This window comes from Lingula anatina, chromosome 1 (assembly GCF_051362555.1).
Source record: "Lingula anatina isolate TDL-2025a chromosome 1, LinAna3.0, whole genome shotgun sequence".
NCBI classification, from domain to species: domain Eukaryota; kingdom Metazoa; phylum Brachiopoda; class Lingulata; order Lingulida; family Lingulidae; genus Lingula; species Lingula anatina.
This window is the reverse complement of record NC_141767.1, coordinates 47,404,523-47,422,883: the sequence shown is the minus strand read 5'-3', so window position 1 is coordinate 47,422,883 and position 18,361 is coordinate 47,404,523. Positions and strand designations below refer to the sequence as shown.

Genomic DNA, 18,361 nt, shown 5'->3' with positions numbered 1-18,361 from the left:
GTAAGATAGAAGCACCACATGGTTACATGAACAAATATCAGCATCTCTTTGGGCCCATTCCCAACGATACCAGATACTAGATAGTAGAAAGATTGAACTATGTGGGAACTCTAGCTAGATGCAAACTGATACAAAAATTAACACACCTCCTCCTGGCACTGAGTAGAATACAAAAAAAGGGGTGTTTATACAAATTCCATTGGAAAAAAGAGAAAGTGTGTCATTAAGTTAATTAGATTGCATTCAGCAAGAGTGCCTCGAAGTTGGATCGATCTACCCAGAATGTTAGTTCCATTAGGAATGGGTCCTTACAATGTTTTTGCCTGTCCAAAAAATGGCAGCAGGGAACAAGACAATGCATAACTTCTAGTCATACAGCAAACACGTGCACATTTCTGTGGTTGTGCTTAACAGTGATTTGCAATTACTAAATCAAAGTTACACGAACACAAAATAAGGACATGTCTACATACATATTTTGTTTTGTCGGGGGCACACTGCATGAACAAAAAACATGTAATTTTGTGGTTTCTGTGGCTTTTTAGTCTGTTTAGTGAGTCTATATTCTATTTCAGACCTACAGCTTGTCTTATCGTCATAGTTGAACAATAGTGTAAAGTGCAGAGCAACACATGTAGCTTATATGCACCAATGGGATCTGTTTGATTTACCACTAATAAGCCCTCGCCACTTCAAAAAGAAACCTGCAGAGCTTGCCAAGATAAACATGGGAGTTTTTGACAGTTAACGCCTAGTTAAGAGAGAAAGAATGACAGCTCAGTTGAGTATATAAGAGCTGCAATTTGGACTCCCTCCGCAAATCAGTGTTTCAGTCTCCAAGGAGGTGGTTAGACTTTGTGGTAAGCCACAGACTTGTAACAGAATAGATCCAATAACTGTTCATAAACTTAAGTCATACTGAGAGACTTAACCTTTGGATTGGCTACCAGACTCGACATAATCTGTTAAAGATATTGTCATGCAATAGCTGCAACCAAAGGATCCAGTGCAAGATTTCGCAAACTTACAGAGGTTTTAACATTTTGCCACTGTAGACTTTGTGCATCATATTTATTGACTTCAATTGCCTTTTTTCTAACTGGTTTCCATACTTAACCCATATCTTGTGTACTTTTTGCATCAGAGTGCATCAATAACTTTCTCACAACTGCTGTTTGCTGTGTGCTTTCAAATGGCACTATTAACTGGTTTGATACTTCTTACATGCACAATCTTTGCCACTGAGGGCAGTGGAAGAAATGGCAGTGGCAATAGCAATGATGTTTCGACTTGCAGTTATGACTTAGTTTTACGAGGATGCAACCTTGGACAGAACCCTACAGATGCTCCTCAGTCCAACATAGATGACCATAGTGCCAGGCTATCTGTCACAGAGAGGCTTATCAACCAAATGTTACAGAGAACCAATAGCTCTGTTCCAAGGCATCTTCTACAAAAGATTATTCAGTCTCATTTATCTTCGTCTGTAGAGAGAAAATTGACCAAAATGATGGAGAGTTTTCAACACAAAGTAACCCGAATGCTTAGAAAAATGGAGTCACGCACATGCTGTGGAAATGTGCCAGAGAACGCAAGTAACTCCACTGGTGAGAGAAGTATTAAAACCAGTCAAAATACAGGGGTCTGCCCACAAGGTTTTGAAGGTTTCGAAAATTGGGTCTCCTGCTACAAGTTCTCCACGTTTAACACCACTTGGGCTAAAGCCATGGAATATTGTTCTGCTATGGGTGGCTCCTTGGTCAAAATCTGCACCACCAGAGAACACTTCATTCTCAGCTTTCTGCTGAACAATAACCAAGGTAAGGTACTTCATTTTTTACAACTTTTAATGCTATATTTTCAAAAACATGCAACTTAAATACAAATTTGAACCACTCATACAATCATGATTATTTTCAACTAGATGGACGATAATGAAAAAACTTGAAAATTTGTGCTTTTAAAATCAGTCCACTTCATTTCTTAGAAATGGACAGCTTTCATCCTTTATTTATACCAAAACTCCAAAAATTACACTATTCCTATTATTTTAGTCACTTTGTAACAAGTAAAATCCACTGCAATCCCAATAATTTGTCAAAAAGCCATCTACAAAACAACAAAGGTTTTTAAATCCTGCAATTTTTTCACTTGTTTTTTCTTACCAACATCGTTTTATGAAACAGAGCTCTTCAGTCAAAGTAAAACACCAGATCTCCACTATATCAGCCTTGTTTTTGTTAAAACCAATGAAAGAATCCATAGCAGATTAAGTAATACACTGACAATTCAGCAGTATTGTGGTGAAAATGCTTATTTATACCATAATATGCGACATTCAGGTGTTTTTGATTCATGTCTGCTTTGAACAAAAATAGCAAGGAAAATAAAAGGCAGATGACAATAAAAATTTGCTGTCTGTTAATCTATGCCAACATCCTATAAAATTATATTCAAATCCAGATTCTTCAAGTTTTGAGCAAGCTACACGTATGCATTTCTTTGCATGAAACTGCCATAAAATTTCATTAAAATCTCTCGGGGGGGGGGGGGGGGAATGTCATTAAAATCTCTTGGGGGGAGGGGGGAGGTTGTTGTGCATGTGTTGGTTACAATGTTTATGATAAAGAATATTTATGTCTTTCAATAGTACATTGATGCTTCAATGAATTAAAAACTGCATTCAAACACAAAGTGCCATGTGGCAAAAATTTAAACTGAGGCATGAATCAGAAGATTTTAGGTGAAAAAAAAACACTGGAGTAAACACAGGTCCTATTTATATGTCAGAATTACTTGAATGGTTGCCAAGTCTAACAACAGCTTAACTAAGTTAAAAGCATTTTGCAAAATTGGGTTAAATTGTTTCTACATTTTGACCTAGAAATGCAGTCTCAAATGGCCCATTAAAAAGAAAATAACAAAAATAATGATTACTAATAAATGTCAAGTCTTGGACAGATTGGGGATAAGCAGCACATTTATCTTATTTTTTATCTTTCAAAAAGAAAGTAAGAAGGAAATGACATTTCTAGCCAACTTGGTATATTTTCTGGTATAATTGTCATTATCAATAATTTTTAAGTAGGCAGCAAAGCTGTCAAATGTACCAGCCATATCAGCAACAGAACTTTAAATATCAGGAAGAATTAGGTAAAATATTGACAATTACCCTGTGAATTTAGGGAGATTGTATGCTGCATAAAATGAATGCAAAGGAGAATGGTTTTTTAAAGCCATTTTAACTTCCCTAGTATACAAATTTTGGAGTTAAAATTATATTTCAGGTTAAGCATTACTTTGGTGTTATAAATCACATCAATCTGATGAAAATAATTTATGTGACACTTGTATATACATTAAAAGCATTGAGAAAAATCTACAGTTAAAAAAAAGGTATGTATCATCTTGCAAATAATGCTGCAAAAATGAAAAAGGGATATTTTCAGCAAAAATTGGTATAAGAATGCTCCTATTTCAACTTAACAACCTGTATTTTGGTGGTATAATTTGCTCTAGTAATAAAGTGTGAGAATGATAAGTCATTTATTGCATTGACAGTGACATGGCAGTGGCAATGATGGCTGTAAGTACAGGCACAGCTTGTACCTAAAAATATTTCAAATAACTTGAAATTAACATTCTATAACTATTTTTTTTTTCAGAATTTGGTCATATTAACAGCTGGTGGACCAGTGGCCACTACTTTGTTGGCATTAAGGAATGGGCCTGGGCCAAAATGGTCAAGTATGAAACCTTCCGTTTCACAAACTGGCCCAACGGGGCCCCAATGCCCCGGGAAGAAAGCTGTATGTACCTAGATAAGACCAACGACTACCAATGGGGGAGTGCCCACTGCCATGAGCGAAAAAATTTCATCTGTGAGGTGCCATCTAAAATCTGGCTGAACACCTAAAAGAAAAGGTTTCATCCACCCTCTTAAAATGTGAAAGACTTAAACGGGTGACATTGACATTGATATTCAGACAGCTATTTGTTATAGGGCTACTGTTATAATGTTGGATATACTGATTTGAGCACAGTCAATGATATACCTCAGACTTATACTGTTGATGTAAGAGTGTGTTGATATAAGTATACTGGATATAACTATAAGTATCTATCTCATAATTTGTTTAACATTTGCTTAAAAAGTGATAATTTATGCTGCCAATGAGTCAGCGTCCATCATGTTCACTGTCAACATGTCAACTTTTATTTAACCATATGCCAGGCCATTATTAAGCAATCTTTTGATTTTCCATAACTTGCCAAGATTTTTTGGTTATTAATATTTTTTTCAATTTTATCAATATTTACTACCCTTTTGATTGATTGATAGATATCAATATTGTCAGCAATGTCTTGATTTCAGGGAGTATTATATGCATTTAAAATCAAGCACCAACTAGTTTCTTTCAAATCAATAGATCTCTCTAGATGATCAAAGCCATTTATTTAGCCATATACTTTGAATCTTTAAAACAGAGCAATTAAAAACAAATAATTTTGGAACTGCACATATTTCATATAAACTGTCTTGGAAAATGTCATGGATGCATCTTCTCAAATTTTCAAAACAATTCTAGCAATTATGCACTGAAAGCAAAAAGTTATGGTGTATTAAACCATGTGTTTTAAACATGATGCAATAGCAAAAAGAAAAAAATCACAACAGATTGTTCACAATCTTCCAAAATACTTTTAAATGTGGCCAAAGAAGTTGCAAATACAACAAGGATTATAAAAGTCTAGCTTGGCTACAGTATGATAAAACAGACTAATCTCTTTTACTTTTGTGAAAAAGATACATTTTGGAGTATTTAAAATAAAATATGGTGCATCTACACGGAGTCATTTGTTTTCATTTATTTTTCTAAATTTAATTTAACTTGTCACAGTCTTTTAACCAATTCTGTATTAGTAATTCATTTCAAATTTTACTGGACTAACTATATATGTAAACCCAATTCACTTTGTTTAGAAAATATGAAAAGAAAACAGTACTGTATAATAACTTGATATAGGTGTTCATGAATGGAGTCCATTAGAATGGCATTTCTAAATGCCATATCAATACTTCAAAAGTGATTTATCTGACCAAGCTACAACTAATGTCTGTAGCTCATAATTTCTTATTTCTCATGAAAATAAAAGACTCTATTATTTGACTTTGTGTTTTTAAGGAGATGCTCTTGTGCCTTGAGAAGAAAAAGAAAAATACACCTTTACTTTACATAACAATTGAAGGCACCATCCATAACCAGAAACATTTTGTCATAGAATTAATGTGCAAAGAAGTTGTGAATGCTAGAAACATTTTCATACAACCAAGTTTAGTTCAGTGAAATCACAACCACTTTTTACAGCTGATCACACTTTTGGATTACTTTTTTGTTTTGGAGTGTGTTCCAGCAATTGTGCACTAAAAATTAACCATCTGCTAACAATTTCATCTAACCACATTGTATCAGTCGTGTACTGAATGGAAATGATCTGGAACAAATATATCATGCAAATTCTAAGAAAAAAATTCATTATTGCTGAAACCACAAAGTCATGACTCCTTTTGCTTTTTTTTAGACTGTTGGCATTTTGTTACTGCCAGAAATGTCTGGCAAAACACCGTGCCCAACTTGATGTACCCATACTTTAGCAAGCAGGCAAGCGAGAGAGAAAGAGTGGGGGATGGAGGAGAGAAGAAACATCCAATTTACCAAAATCATTAATATCATAGCAACGTACAAAAAAAAATTAAATGTGACTGTAACTCACTCAAATAAATAAATAAATAAATAAATAAATAAATAAATAAATAAATAAAAATTTATTTGCCTCTACCACAGTTTATCTTTTTAAACTCTTCTGTCTGGTAGGGGAGGGGCTTGTACAAAAAATCTGGAAACAATACACACAGTGTACAAAGTGCATTCAGTTTCATCAAACCCACACGTGCACTATATGGCCTAGGAGCAAACCTTTCCACACATGCAAAAAGAACTGAGTGCACAACACATTGGTGCTCCACCTAACTCCTGATTAATTAAATAATTTCAAATTTATCTACTATACATGGCATGGCATAAGTCAAATTTTCCCCTATATAAATCCCAAGTGTGACAAAAGTTATACCAAGTTTCATACCATAGGCAACAAGGCCTCCAATTTTAAATAAAAAAAATGTGGAAAAAAACAATTTTTGAGCATTCTTAAAGTATTGAGAATTTAGAACATGTGACTCATTACCTTTTTTATTTACAAAAAAGTCAAATACACCAGTTTAAACCTACATGTACATATTTGTCTGGTGTTCACTTACTCATTATTCATTTATTTGTGGGGGGAAATAGTTGTGCAACTGCCAATAATACGCAGTTTGGGACACATTTCTCAAAGATTAAAAAAAGAATTAGTAGTATCACAATAATAAACCATTTTTGTATTTAATCCCGTTGCAATCAAATCTTCAAGCTGTGAAAAACCCATTTCAATACTTACATGTAAATCATTCTGTAAAATATGAGAGGAATACACAATTATTAATTAATAACAAAGAAACGGACTGCTATGGCAGTTTCTGAAATATACTAAATGACCCCAAATTTCATTTTGTACCTAAATGTAATTTTTAATTACTTATTTTCATTCACACCAGGACTTTCTAAGGTGAAACTCCATCTCCACTAGTTTAACTGCCAAAATGTAATATTTTGATTTAAATTTCTCACACGTCAACATCTACTGCTTAATTGCCTGACTGCAAGTAATAATGCACTAAAAAGTTTTTGCTGTTGACATATCCAATTACTTAGCATGCTCAGTATGACGTCAGAGAAAGAAAAGTTAAATTTTCAAAAACACATGGGTGGGGGTACAATAATAAACATTCTTTCTTCCACTATCTGTTCTCAACTGACCCAGTTCTGTGTTTTTATACTTAAGGTTACAGAAAACCTGTTTAGAAAGTCAGTTTCTCAGATCAAATTTCAAAACACAAATTTTCAGAAGGGTTTATGTCAATTTGTTTGCTATTTGTGGCAAGAACAGCCATCAATTGTTAAGTTTTCAGTTGTTTGTCAAAACTATTCCCTAAATTGTGTATTCTTTACTTCACACAGTGAAATAAAACAGGGCTGCAACATATTGAGAACAAATTATGTTTTTTTTTTAACCATGAAGCTATAAAAAGCCTGTGAAGTCTGCCACTTTTCTTTTAATAACAATAAATTGAACAAATGAACTAGGGAAAAAAACAAATTCTTTGAAAAAAGTAAAATCCACAGTTATCTTTACATGAATAATCCAAGTTATTTAAAATAAGCTAAATAAGTGTCATTTTAAATTCTGAGGACTATCCTCAAAGTTCTTTTTTTTACATATTCAATTCTATTAATTGCTGCCTGTCTGAACATAGGTATGCTCAATCTTGAAGCTTTTCTCAACTTCCTGGAGATCATATATTCTAAACTAAAAAATTAGATACACAAGTTTAAAAAGAACATTTAAGTCTGTAAATTCCATCACGTGTGTCTGTAAGTTATACAGTGGCCAGCAGAAACTAGACAGTTCAAAGGAAACAATGCTCTATTTTAAGTTGGTTGTCCAGGGTAGAAGTCTGGATCTATTTAACAACAGGGATCCAGAGTGTAAAAATAACACCTAGAGAGGACAGATGTTTTTCATTTTCAACTTAAAAATAGAGAAGTAGGCAAAACTTAATCTTTATTACTATTATATATTAATTTAACTCCACCTTTAATCTTTTTTTTACTATCTTATATAAAATGTATAATTGGTGATTGCAATTTTCATTTACATTTGTTAAAATATGATAACAATCCAACTGTGCTATTCTGATATTTTGCACTTGAAATTGGCATACCAGATACAAAAGACAAGGTTTGAATCACGATTATTTAAATCACAACTAAATTCAATTTAATTTTAGCCTAGACAGAAAATGTAACATATCTTTGGATTGGCTCATCAGCAAGTAACAATTCAATTTAAAGAAAACCTTTGCTGTCAACAATGAGATTGTTATGTAATCTTCAAATGTCTCCCAACACTTGCAGGACCTTGACCCAAATGTTACATACAAAACAAATTAGGATCCTACACGAAATCTGTACTTTTACTTGAAATTGTTACAAGTAATTTTTCACAGCTTGTTCAGTTTAGACAAGCAAAAACTTGTACCGACAAAAGCAAAACAAGATTTCTGCATTTTACTGGTGTGTGTGTGTGTGTGTGTGTGTGTGTGTGTGTGTGTGTGTGTGTGTGTGTGTGAGTGAGTAAGTGACACCATGAACAAAACAACCAAACTTTTGGAATCCTCAAAAAGAATATTGAACTAAACTAGAGGATCAGAGAGGCGATACCGCCTCCGAATATTGTACCACCAGCTGGAGCAAGCGCATTCGTATAGACCCCCACATACACAAAATAAGGGACACAGCCACCAGTTTTGTGCTTGACAAGCTGTAAAAATGCAATCAACAAGAATTTTTAAACTATTGCAAAAAATATATATGGTACAATCAAATTTAAGTTCTTTGTAAGATAGGTCAAGGGTCAATTTCAAGGTCACAGTAAATTGCCAGTATATGACTTCCTATTCAAGTTCAAGAGTAACTATGGACCTATCTCTGTCAAGTTTGAAGTTAAAAGAGAAAGAAATTAGCAGAGTTCACTTCATGATAAAAAGTAGGTCAAAGGTCAATTTCAAGGTCACACTTAGATTGCCAGTATATGACTTCCTATTCAAGTTTAATAGTAACTACGGACCTATCTCTGCCAGTTTTGGAGATAAAAGGGAAGAAAAATTTGCAAAGTTCAGTTCATGGTGAAAAGTAGGTCAAAGGTCAATTTTAAGGTCACATATAGATTGCCAGTATATGACTTCCTATTCAAGTTCAATAGTAACTACGGACCTATCTCTGCCAGTTTTGGAGATAAAAGGAAAGCAAAATTTGCAAAGTTCAGTTTATGGTGAAAAGTAGGTCAAAGGTCAATTTTAAGGTCACATTTAGATTGCCAGTATATGACTTTCTATTCAAGTTCAATAGTAACTACGGACCTATCTCAGCCAGTTTTGGAGATAAAAGGAAAGCAAAATTTGCAAAATTCAGTTCATGGTGTAAAGTAGGTCAAAGGTCAATTTTAAGGTCACATTTAGATTGCCAGTATATGACTTCCTATTCAAGTTCAATAGTAACTACGGACCTATCTCTGCCAGTTTTGGAGATAAAAGGGAAGAAAAATTTGCAAAGTTCAGTTCATGGTGAAAAGTAGGTCAAAGGTCAATTTTAAGGTCACATATAGATTGCCAGTATATGACTTTCTTATCAAGTTCAATAGTAACTACGGACCTATCTCTGCCAGTTTTGGAGATAAAAGGGAAGCAAAATTTGCAAAGTTCAATTCATGGTGAAAAGTAGGTCAAAGGTCAATTTCAAGGTCACATTTAGATTGCCAGTATATGACTTTCTATTCAAGTTCAATACTAACTATGGACCTATCTCAGCCAGTTTTGGTGTTAAAAGGGTAGCAAAATTTGCAAAGTTCAGTTCATGGTGAAAAGTAGGTCAAAGGTCAATTTTAAGGTCACATTTAGATTGCCAGTATATGACTTCCTATTCAAGTTCAATAGAAACTATGGACCTATCTCTGCCAGTTTTGGAGATAAAAGGGAAGCAAAATTTGCAAAGTTCAGTTCATGGTGAAAAGTAGGTCAAAGGTCAATTTCAAGGTCACAGTAAGATTGCCAGTATATGACTTCCTATTCAACTTCAATAGTAACTATGGACCTATCTCTGCCAGTTTTGGAGATATAAGGGACTAAATGTTATAATTTTGGAGTTACCATAATGTGCCTTAAATTTCGTACAGAAAAAATTAATTAAAATAAAGAAAATGTCATTTTGGTCAAAATTCTTGAAATAGGAGGTGCTCTGAAGTTTCAGAAGTTCAAATTTGATGAAATAATGTCATTTTTGAACACAAGTTGTCTGCTTTGCCAAGCCTTATGTTTTATTTTTCCAGAGTTCAAAATTTATTATCCATTACCGTACTGCACATTTTGCTTTTACCACCAATATGTACTTTTTGATACAGCGTAACTCGAAAACCGTATGGAATACAAAAAAACCGAGACCACCTCCAGTGTTGGGCTTTACATGCTCTACAAAATGCAAAAAAGAATGGGTCTCTAGCATTAACGGTTCCCGAATTAGAGACAGTTTTCAGTTTCGGTATCTTATGGCCGCTACTCCCGTGAAAATGCACCGATTGACCCCAAATTCGCGGAGATGAAAGATGACCTGAAGGGTAACACTTTCAAATAATATTATTGGTTAAGTCTGTGTAGTGTCTGAATAACAGGGCAAAAAAAATTTTTTTTGTAAAAAATTTCATTTTTTTGAAAATTTTGACCCATTTGACCTTGAAGTAAAGGTCAAAGGTCAAATCCAAGGGTATATTTGAAATCTACACATATGACTTTTGGAAAGCCGTCTATAGAAATTTTTCCCATAACTCCTTCCGTAGGGTAGATAATTAGCATTTAATTTTGCCATTTTTAGACAAGGGTGCATTGTAATGAGTGCCACACCCAGACCCCAATACCGACAAAGCCCAAATTTTACGTGGAACGAGTTGAGATTATAGGTGACCTAAATCCATGAGATGGGTACGGGGGCCCTTACCGTCTAGGAGGAGAAGCGGTAACGGTAGCCGTCCAGCGGAGCCGGCGGAATGATCCGGACGGGACCGAAACCATGTGTACCGCCAGCGCTAACGCTGGTGGTACAATTATGCCACATTCCCTTTTTTTCTTATTGGAAGTAACACATTGAAACAGTAATGGAATAATAAAAGGAAAAATGTTATAATGTTATCATACCGGTTTGTATAAGAATCAAGTTATTTTGTTTAAATTTACCAGTTTTCTTGAGCAACATTGCCAGTAAGATGTGCCAAAGTAAAATACATTCAAGTCACACAAGAGTTAAATTATTGGGGAATTGGCAAACAGTTGCCATTATTCTGTTTAATGTTTTTCTGTCCTTAAATAAAGTTGTAAGACAGAAGTCAAGCAACTTTTTCAACCAAATATTTTGCTGTGTTTTACAGAATTAATGATAAACAAAGCTCCAACATCTTTTTTGGTAATTTGTCCTGGGATAAATGCTGGCTCAGAAATTCTCATTAGCATTTATTTTTTAATACCATATATCACAGAGAAGTTTTGTTATTCTGGGATTGTTTACAAATATAATTTGTTTTTCTGGAAATCACCATTTCCAATTGAAATAACCATGTGTTTTTTAAATCAGAAATTGAGCACTTTATTTGTATACATGTATACAGCCATTAATTAAACTCAAAACAGAATCTTGTGTAAAATAACTAATTCACAAAACAAAATTCTGTCAATATTTCTATGAAAAAAAAAGAAAAAATTCCAACGAACATGATGATCAAGAGCTGAAGATGACTCTGGGCTTTTCTTCTAAGCAAAAAAAAAAAAAATGAGAAATTGAATATGAAAAAAAGAACATGTATTAAAATATGTAAATGACATTGTTACCTAAAATACAGAAGTTAATGAACATACCTGAAAATCAACTTGAGTCTTTCCTGAACTCTTGGCTGTTCCATCTATTGTTCTCCACTCCACTGCTACATCTCCTCGCAAGCCCTGTGCTCGCACAACCAGTAAATGAACAATGCCAATTTCCTCATTAATTCGTATCTAGATTAAGGGAAAAAAATCAAAAATTAAAAATTATCAAATCCATATAATATGGACAATGGAGAAAGCAGAAGCAAAAAAAGAAATTCTTCTCTGAATAAAAATTATCCAAAATATGTTTATGTAGGGTCAATAACGCAATGTTCGAAGAAATATCTTATATGTCAATAGTCATTTATGGTAAAAAAAGAAGGGACATTTTTTCTTTGGCTTGGAACCCCCTCACCCAAAAGCTGAACATGTAAATCCATACAAAAACACAACCACGCATGCCCACAAACAAACACATGATATCAGTCCACCCTTTATGCTATAACATACATGAGGCATCTGGCTAGCAGGCAGAATCATCTGATCTGACTGTGATGGTGGCGCCCCTGTTGAGAACTGAAGCAGTCCATATGGATAATCACTCTGATTCACAGAAATTCTGTTCATCTGAAGAGCAGGATCTATACTAGCTCCACTGGTGTTAGTGGTGCCAATAATTCCGTCATCTGACATTACTGATGTAAGTAACACATTAAAGTTTTCTATCAGCTCTGGGATATTGTCATTGGTGACAGTGAAGATGAGGTTCTGGAAGAAAAAAAGACCAAAAGAGTCCATTAATACAGTGTTCTTTGTCTGACTTGTTATTTTGAATAATTTTTGTTGGACAGTTTAAACTGTCTATTCACAAATGTTCCATCAAATGTCATCAAATGTCGTAAAAATGAAATAATTCTTTCTTTACCTTAACCCTGTCCCCAGGAATAAATGTCAGTTGTCCATTATAATGGGAGAAATCTGATGGTGCAGGAATGGTGGTGCCATTTCCTAGATCTTGCCTTATTTCCCAGTTGACATTGACAGTTCCAGCATCCCCTCTGTGACGCTCAATACGACAACGGACGCTGACACCTTCTCCAGCCCTTGACGGCATACAGGGACCAGCAAAACTGAACAGGCCATTTGCATTGTCACTCTTTAACACTAGGTGGAAAAAAACAATAAGAGTCAAGGGCCGATTTGTGAACTGTTCACCACTGGTCCAGGCATACTTGAAAAAATCTAGATTTGAGATATTACATATTCTAATATTTAACTCTGCAAAATTTGGAATATGTATTCAGTTTGAGATAACACAAGAACAACTGTCAGGAATCTTAGGGGGAAAACAAAAACAAATGACTATAGATATATAAATTGATATTCTTTTGATGTCCTGCATTTGCTGTCCACAAACCTGTGAGTTTTCCAGCAGCACCCTGATTGGAGATCCTGGCACCACCTTTAACTGAGATGAGTTTCACAGTGAAAACTTCATTGCTTTCCTCCTCAACATCCTGTTTTGAAGACACTTGAATGCTGCCCTCTTTTGTTCCTTGGTTAAAGACCAGATAGCCAGAAATGGGAGTCACATCTTTGTCAGATGGCGAGGTGTAAAGAGTTTGAATTTCACTGGAAAACATAATATACCAGTATATTTGGAATTTAATTTCATATATTTCTTGTAGGTATGAAACCAGTTTTGAAAAACACTTCGATTAAGTATTTTGCTTTGAACGCAAGATCTCACCAATCTTTTTCTTTATTACTTTAGAAAATCAAAAACTGTGGCTTTTCATGCTAATTCACATGCTCTTTTGAAACCTTTCCAGAATTTTTCTGCTTCAAATAACTACACTGATGACAAGTAGAGATCAAACTTTTAGAAGCAGCTCTTACTATATAATATATGAAAACACCTAAATAACATGTTGTAATCAAATTATTTTCACATAATCACCACTTCATTCGTACATTTGCTGATCAGTGAGTTTTTCTTGATCGCTAAAACATCATACTCCCAATATGATTTATATGATTAATACAGATATGTAGATTTTTGAAGATTTACCCAGGCAATAACTTTCTTGTGTAAATCCTGACATCCTGCATCAGCCCACCATACAGTGTGGATCCTGGTGGCAGAGCTCCCACTAATAAATTACCTGGGCCATCTTGGAGGTCATTGGTATTGATTGTTCTGAAATAACAATTTAAATTCATTTACTTAATAATGCATTCATTTGTTCAAACCATTCTTTATAATTTATGTAAATATTACTTATTCTTACATCCTAGGTTTTATCTTAATCTAACCTTGTTCCTTGAAGATTCCCATCTACATAGAACTGGACATTTCCATTGCCCACAGCCACTATCAGTAAATGCCACTGTCCATCCTGAGTGACCACCAAACTGGACACATGAGCCATCATGTTCTGGGCAGTGTTCTAAAAAAGTGATTTGCAAGACAGGTTCAATAATGGATAATAAATTATTGGACAATAAATTGGTTATTAAAGGGGAGCTTGTGTTAACATGAAACTCCAACTGCAAAAGACAAGAGACTACTTTGCAATCAATAAATCTATAATAAGTTTATACATAACATATCAAAGTAGAAATTGATATCATTCTTTGAGATACATCAATGAGCATGTACAGTGGCCATCACAGCAAAAAAAAACAAAAGCAAAATAAAACTTACAAAAGTCTTATTAATACTAACTGAGTAATGAAATTCAACTTGTGTAGCAGTTGCATTGGTGCTGACGGCCATGCCATAGAAACGCCTGTCGTTCAGTGTAGAGGAAGATTTACAGAGAATGAATCCTCTGTCATTGGCTGCAGGCTGGATCCAGGCACTGAGGGTGTATCCATCTTGCATGTCACTTATACTGGGTTGGTTCTCTGAGGGAATAGTGACATAGGCACCTGGAAAGATGATTGGGCATATTTTAATTAAATCATCTGTGTCAGCAATGCTTTGACCAGAAAATGAGATTAATGATAACAATACAGTTGCAGGATCATTGCATACAAGCCATGTTCAGTTTGGGACATAGGTTCTCCTCTTTGAAAAAGAAAATTATCACTCAAAAAACCATTCTTGCACATCCACATTACCATAATTTGCCTGATCCTATATTCCTCTGCACAATTTATATGAATTCAACATTTATTTGCCCCTTATTTCTACTTAATCAATGAATTTTAAGGAATCCAATTCCCTCCAAATTTAAGTTTCCTGCACTGTGAGCCATTGTATACAAATAGAAACTGTACAACAATAATCAACTGACATAGCCACAAAAATGTTGCAATCTGCATATATATACACATACTACAGCCAAATGTATACTGAGCAGATATCTCATAAAAACCATTAGTATCTGGGAGAACTTCATATCTACCAGAGTTCCCAGTGAACTGTAAGACCATGGTCTGGGTGCCAGGACGTCTCCTATCAGGAACCTCTGTGACACCAGGTCCCCGTGTCCCCAAGAACAGCAGGTCCTTCATCTCTGGCAGTGTCCCTGCTAGAGCATCAGAGAATATCTGCCACACAACCTGTTGACAAAAAGTTCAGTCATGTATTTTTGAAATTAATTTTTGGACATACCAGCACATACCAAAATTAAAGTAATATGTACTAGAAGGGTATATTTTAGTTTCTATCATATCTATGAGCATCACAACTAAATTAACTAAGCAGATGTGGTCAAATTGCACTTATAGGTCACTCTTGGTCTTGAACCAAAGATTTTAGGCCATCTGATTTTTTGTAATTTCTGTCACTCAAATGTGCAAAATCCCAACATGGCCATCAATGGCATCTACTGGTATTTACCTCCACAGCTCCAAACAGCCCCTGTGCTCTCTCCACTGTGAAAGTGGCTCTTGTTGTAGCTTCCTGGCCAGGGTAGAAATCTTCAGCAATGTCCTTCTCCCTGGATGCTGCAGAAAATCCCAGCACTCCATAGGGGTCATCATTGGCATCTATTTGAATGGCCACTTGCAGATTTTGACTGGCTAATAGGGGAACCTCGTCATTTGGACCACCACCTTAAAAATAATGGAGAAAAAAAATTAAGATACATTTAGCATGTTTCCTATTGTAATAATCTCAAAACAATCCTAATATAATAAAAAACTTGAATTCTGACCAATCTGTCAGTGCAATTTTTACCTGTACCAGGAGTTATACTAGCAATACAACCCTGTACATATATGTCCCTATGTTCTCAGTCAAACATTCCCCATATTCAAGAGTGTCCTCACAGAAAAAAAGTACATTTCTTGCTCCACACGCTTACAAGCAAAATATTACAACTGGCACACTCTTTTATCAAAGTCCTTACCAGTGACAGCAGTCAACCTCACAGCATATGTCTCCATATGCTCTGGTTCTCCATCAGCCAGAGCAGTGATCATGATATTCTTCCTCTCCTCCTGGTCATTGAAGGTGACCTGTCCATTGGTTGCCTGGAAGTCCTGGTTATCAGGTACTCTCTGCTGGGTAGAGCTGTCTATGATCTCCCACTGGACATTGACTTGGCCAAATAGACCTCTGGATCTTCTCACTCTGGCAATTGAAAAATGACATATTAGACAAATTAATGAAAAATTTAAAAATTAATATATATCTACATAATTAAGATTGGCAATCTTCTAAAACATTTTTAATAATCCTCCATTATTAATATGACTGAAACAGGAAAATTGAAGAAAATACAGTCTATTTAAATAAAATTTTTGGTGGAAAAAATACACAATTTAATAGAATCTAATTAAATTGAATAGAGCTTAATAATTTAATCACAATAAACTTAGGGGATGTTGAAATGTGTGCATACTTAAGTGTGTGCACAAGAGCTTGACTTCTACTTGTCTATTAAAAAACACAAGTCATAAAAATAAATACTGCACTTTACTACTTACTCAAAGGCTGCAGGCTCTCCTTCCTCAATGGTTCTAGTCAACGGTGGGCTGAAACTGAACACTCCATTGGCCTGGTCATTCGCCTTGATAGTGATGGTAGCCACATGATTAGAATACACCACAGCATCTCCTGGGGAGGGAGAACAAATCTTTATCTTGCTGTTCTCTTTAAAGTCTTTCTTTCTTTCTTTGTTAACAGACCAAATCTTTGTTACATTTTGCACCAAATGTACTTAAAAAATTTATTTTGGGTCACAGAATCAAATATAAAAAAACATGAACAATAAACTTCGGCAAAGTTCACTTATCTGAGTATGAGTGATGTATGGGTAAGAGTGAGCTTTCTGAATACAGGTCTTAGTCACACATGAAAATTAAGAATCAGTGGCGGATTTAAGCCGTCTTCTGGGTCTTCTGGAAGACTGTCAGATTTTCAAGTTTACATTGACGGGTATCTAATTTTTTCTGTTGGAAGACGGTCAAAATTGGAGGATGAATCAACAAAGATATTTGGAAGACTGTCAGTAAATAGCTCTGGACCTGCCCCTGAGAATGCTACATATTCTCAAATATAAAATTACCCTGCGGATCAAATAGTTCTACTTGGAAATACTCCTGTGTTTCTGGAACATCATCATCATTAATGAACACAGTGAAAGTAGTCCTATTCTGACCAGGGGCAAAGGTCAAAGTGTTCCCACTAATAGCATCGTAGTCACCCTCCCCCGCCTTAGCACTGCCATCTATAGTGCGGTACTTGACAGTGACTTGAGAGGTTGCAGGTCCATCTCTCACTACAGTAAGGGTTACTTCTCCACCTTGTACAAGTAGTGACGGATCTGGAAATGTGAGAAAAATGGTGCTTTCATCATAATAGACAGCCATTTTTAAATTATCTATCTATATGTCATTGTCACACTTGGGTCTTGTTAATTATTCCATTATTACAGGAAGACTAATGTTTACTTACTAATAGTGTCTTGTAAAATACATATTCAATGTTTTGTGTACTGACCCTTTTTTAAATTTATTATTATTATGTATTATCTTATTAGTTCACAGCAAACTGACAAATAATTGTCAATATTCAATCAAGTCTACTGGTTAACATATGCCCAAAGCAAACTTTATTACTTTGATTCAGCATCTTTTACTGAATTTAATGTAACCTAACATCTAACACTGCAATGATCAATTTTTTCAATCCTGGTTTAAGCTGAAAATTCTAATGCAGCCAAATGCTTGCAGCCTACAAGACATTTTTTTCATTTTGCATTATGTAAAGGTAAGTTAGCATATTTCCTATTCAAGCCCATAATTTAGGAAAAGAAAAAAGATAAAAATATTTTTCCGCCATTCACCTGAAAGAAAAGCACTCCATCAACTCTACCAAAATAAAGTGTGCTACAGTGAATTATGTGCAAAATTTTGTGCAGTTTCATTTTTTACATTTTCAGAATGTCTATTTTAAGATCACCATAAAAAATTAATAGATGTTAGAAATCAAAATACTGAACAACAGCTAAGATGTGCAGGTACTCAGGATTCAGGATTATCATATGATGGCCTGAGACAAGGACATCACAATCAGACAAATTAGATTCACTGTTAAAACAACTCCATCATATTACAATGTAGCCTTTTTACTAGCACCATATCAATTTCATCATTTAAAACATATATATAAACAAAAAAATTTTCATTAAAGATTCAGTGATTAACAAGGCAGCAAAGCTGTCAAATGTACAGACAAAAAACAGAAAGAAAAGGTCATTTTGTCAATTTGATGCAATAATAAATAATGCTTATTATAGAACTGTCAGTCAACACTGAATTTTAATCATGCACAACAGG

The 18,361-nt window shown here is 34.7% G+C and overlaps 2 protein-coding genes across 7 annotated transcripts in view; one reads left to right on the top strand and one right to left on the bottom strand.

The window, feature by feature from the left end:
* LOC106159787 (adhesion G protein-coupled receptor V1-like) overlaps nt 1–18,361 on the bottom strand; it is a 127,434-nt gene that overhangs the window by 78,088 nt on the left and 30,985 nt on the right. For 5 of the 6 annotated variants that reach the window (XM_086998849.1, XM_086998853.1, XM_086998851.1 and 2 more), the window contains 13 exons: nt 17,089–17,346; nt 16,508–16,637; nt 15,928–16,151; nt 15,417–15,631; nt 14,980–15,136; nt 14,295–14,500; nt 13,883–14,016; nt 13,638–13,766; nt 12,984–13,198; nt 12,492–12,730; nt 12,077–12,334; nt 11,618–11,755; nt 6,499–6,510 (listed from right to left, as the gene is read on the bottom strand). In XM_086998849.1, the coding sequence (XP_086854975.1) occupies nt 6,499–6,510; nt 11,618–11,755; nt 12,077–12,334; nt 12,492–12,730; nt 12,984–13,198; nt 13,638–13,766; nt 13,883–14,016; nt 14,295–14,500; nt 14,980–15,136; nt 15,417–15,631; nt 15,928–16,151; nt 16,508–16,637; nt 17,089–17,346 (2,315 nt within the window). The remainder of the gene's footprint in view (nt 1–6,498; nt 6,511–11,617; nt 11,756–12,076; nt 12,335–12,491; nt 12,731–12,983; nt 13,199–13,637; nt 13,767–13,882; nt 14,017–14,294; nt 14,501–14,979; nt 15,137–15,416; nt 15,632–15,927; nt 16,152–16,507; nt 16,638–17,088; nt 17,347–18,361) is intronic. The other variant, XM_086998850.1, reaches the window with a different exon arrangement.
* LOC106159784 (uncharacterized) lies at nt 573–5,171 on the top strand. Its single transcript, XM_013536186.2, has 2 exons — nt 573–1,820; nt 3,666–5,171. Exons 1-2 carry the CDS (start codon nt 1,193–1,195, stop codon nt 3,914–3,916), a joined length of 879 nt encoding a protein of 292 aa, XP_013391640.1. The 5' UTR covers nt 573–1,192; the 3' UTR covers nt 3,917–5,171.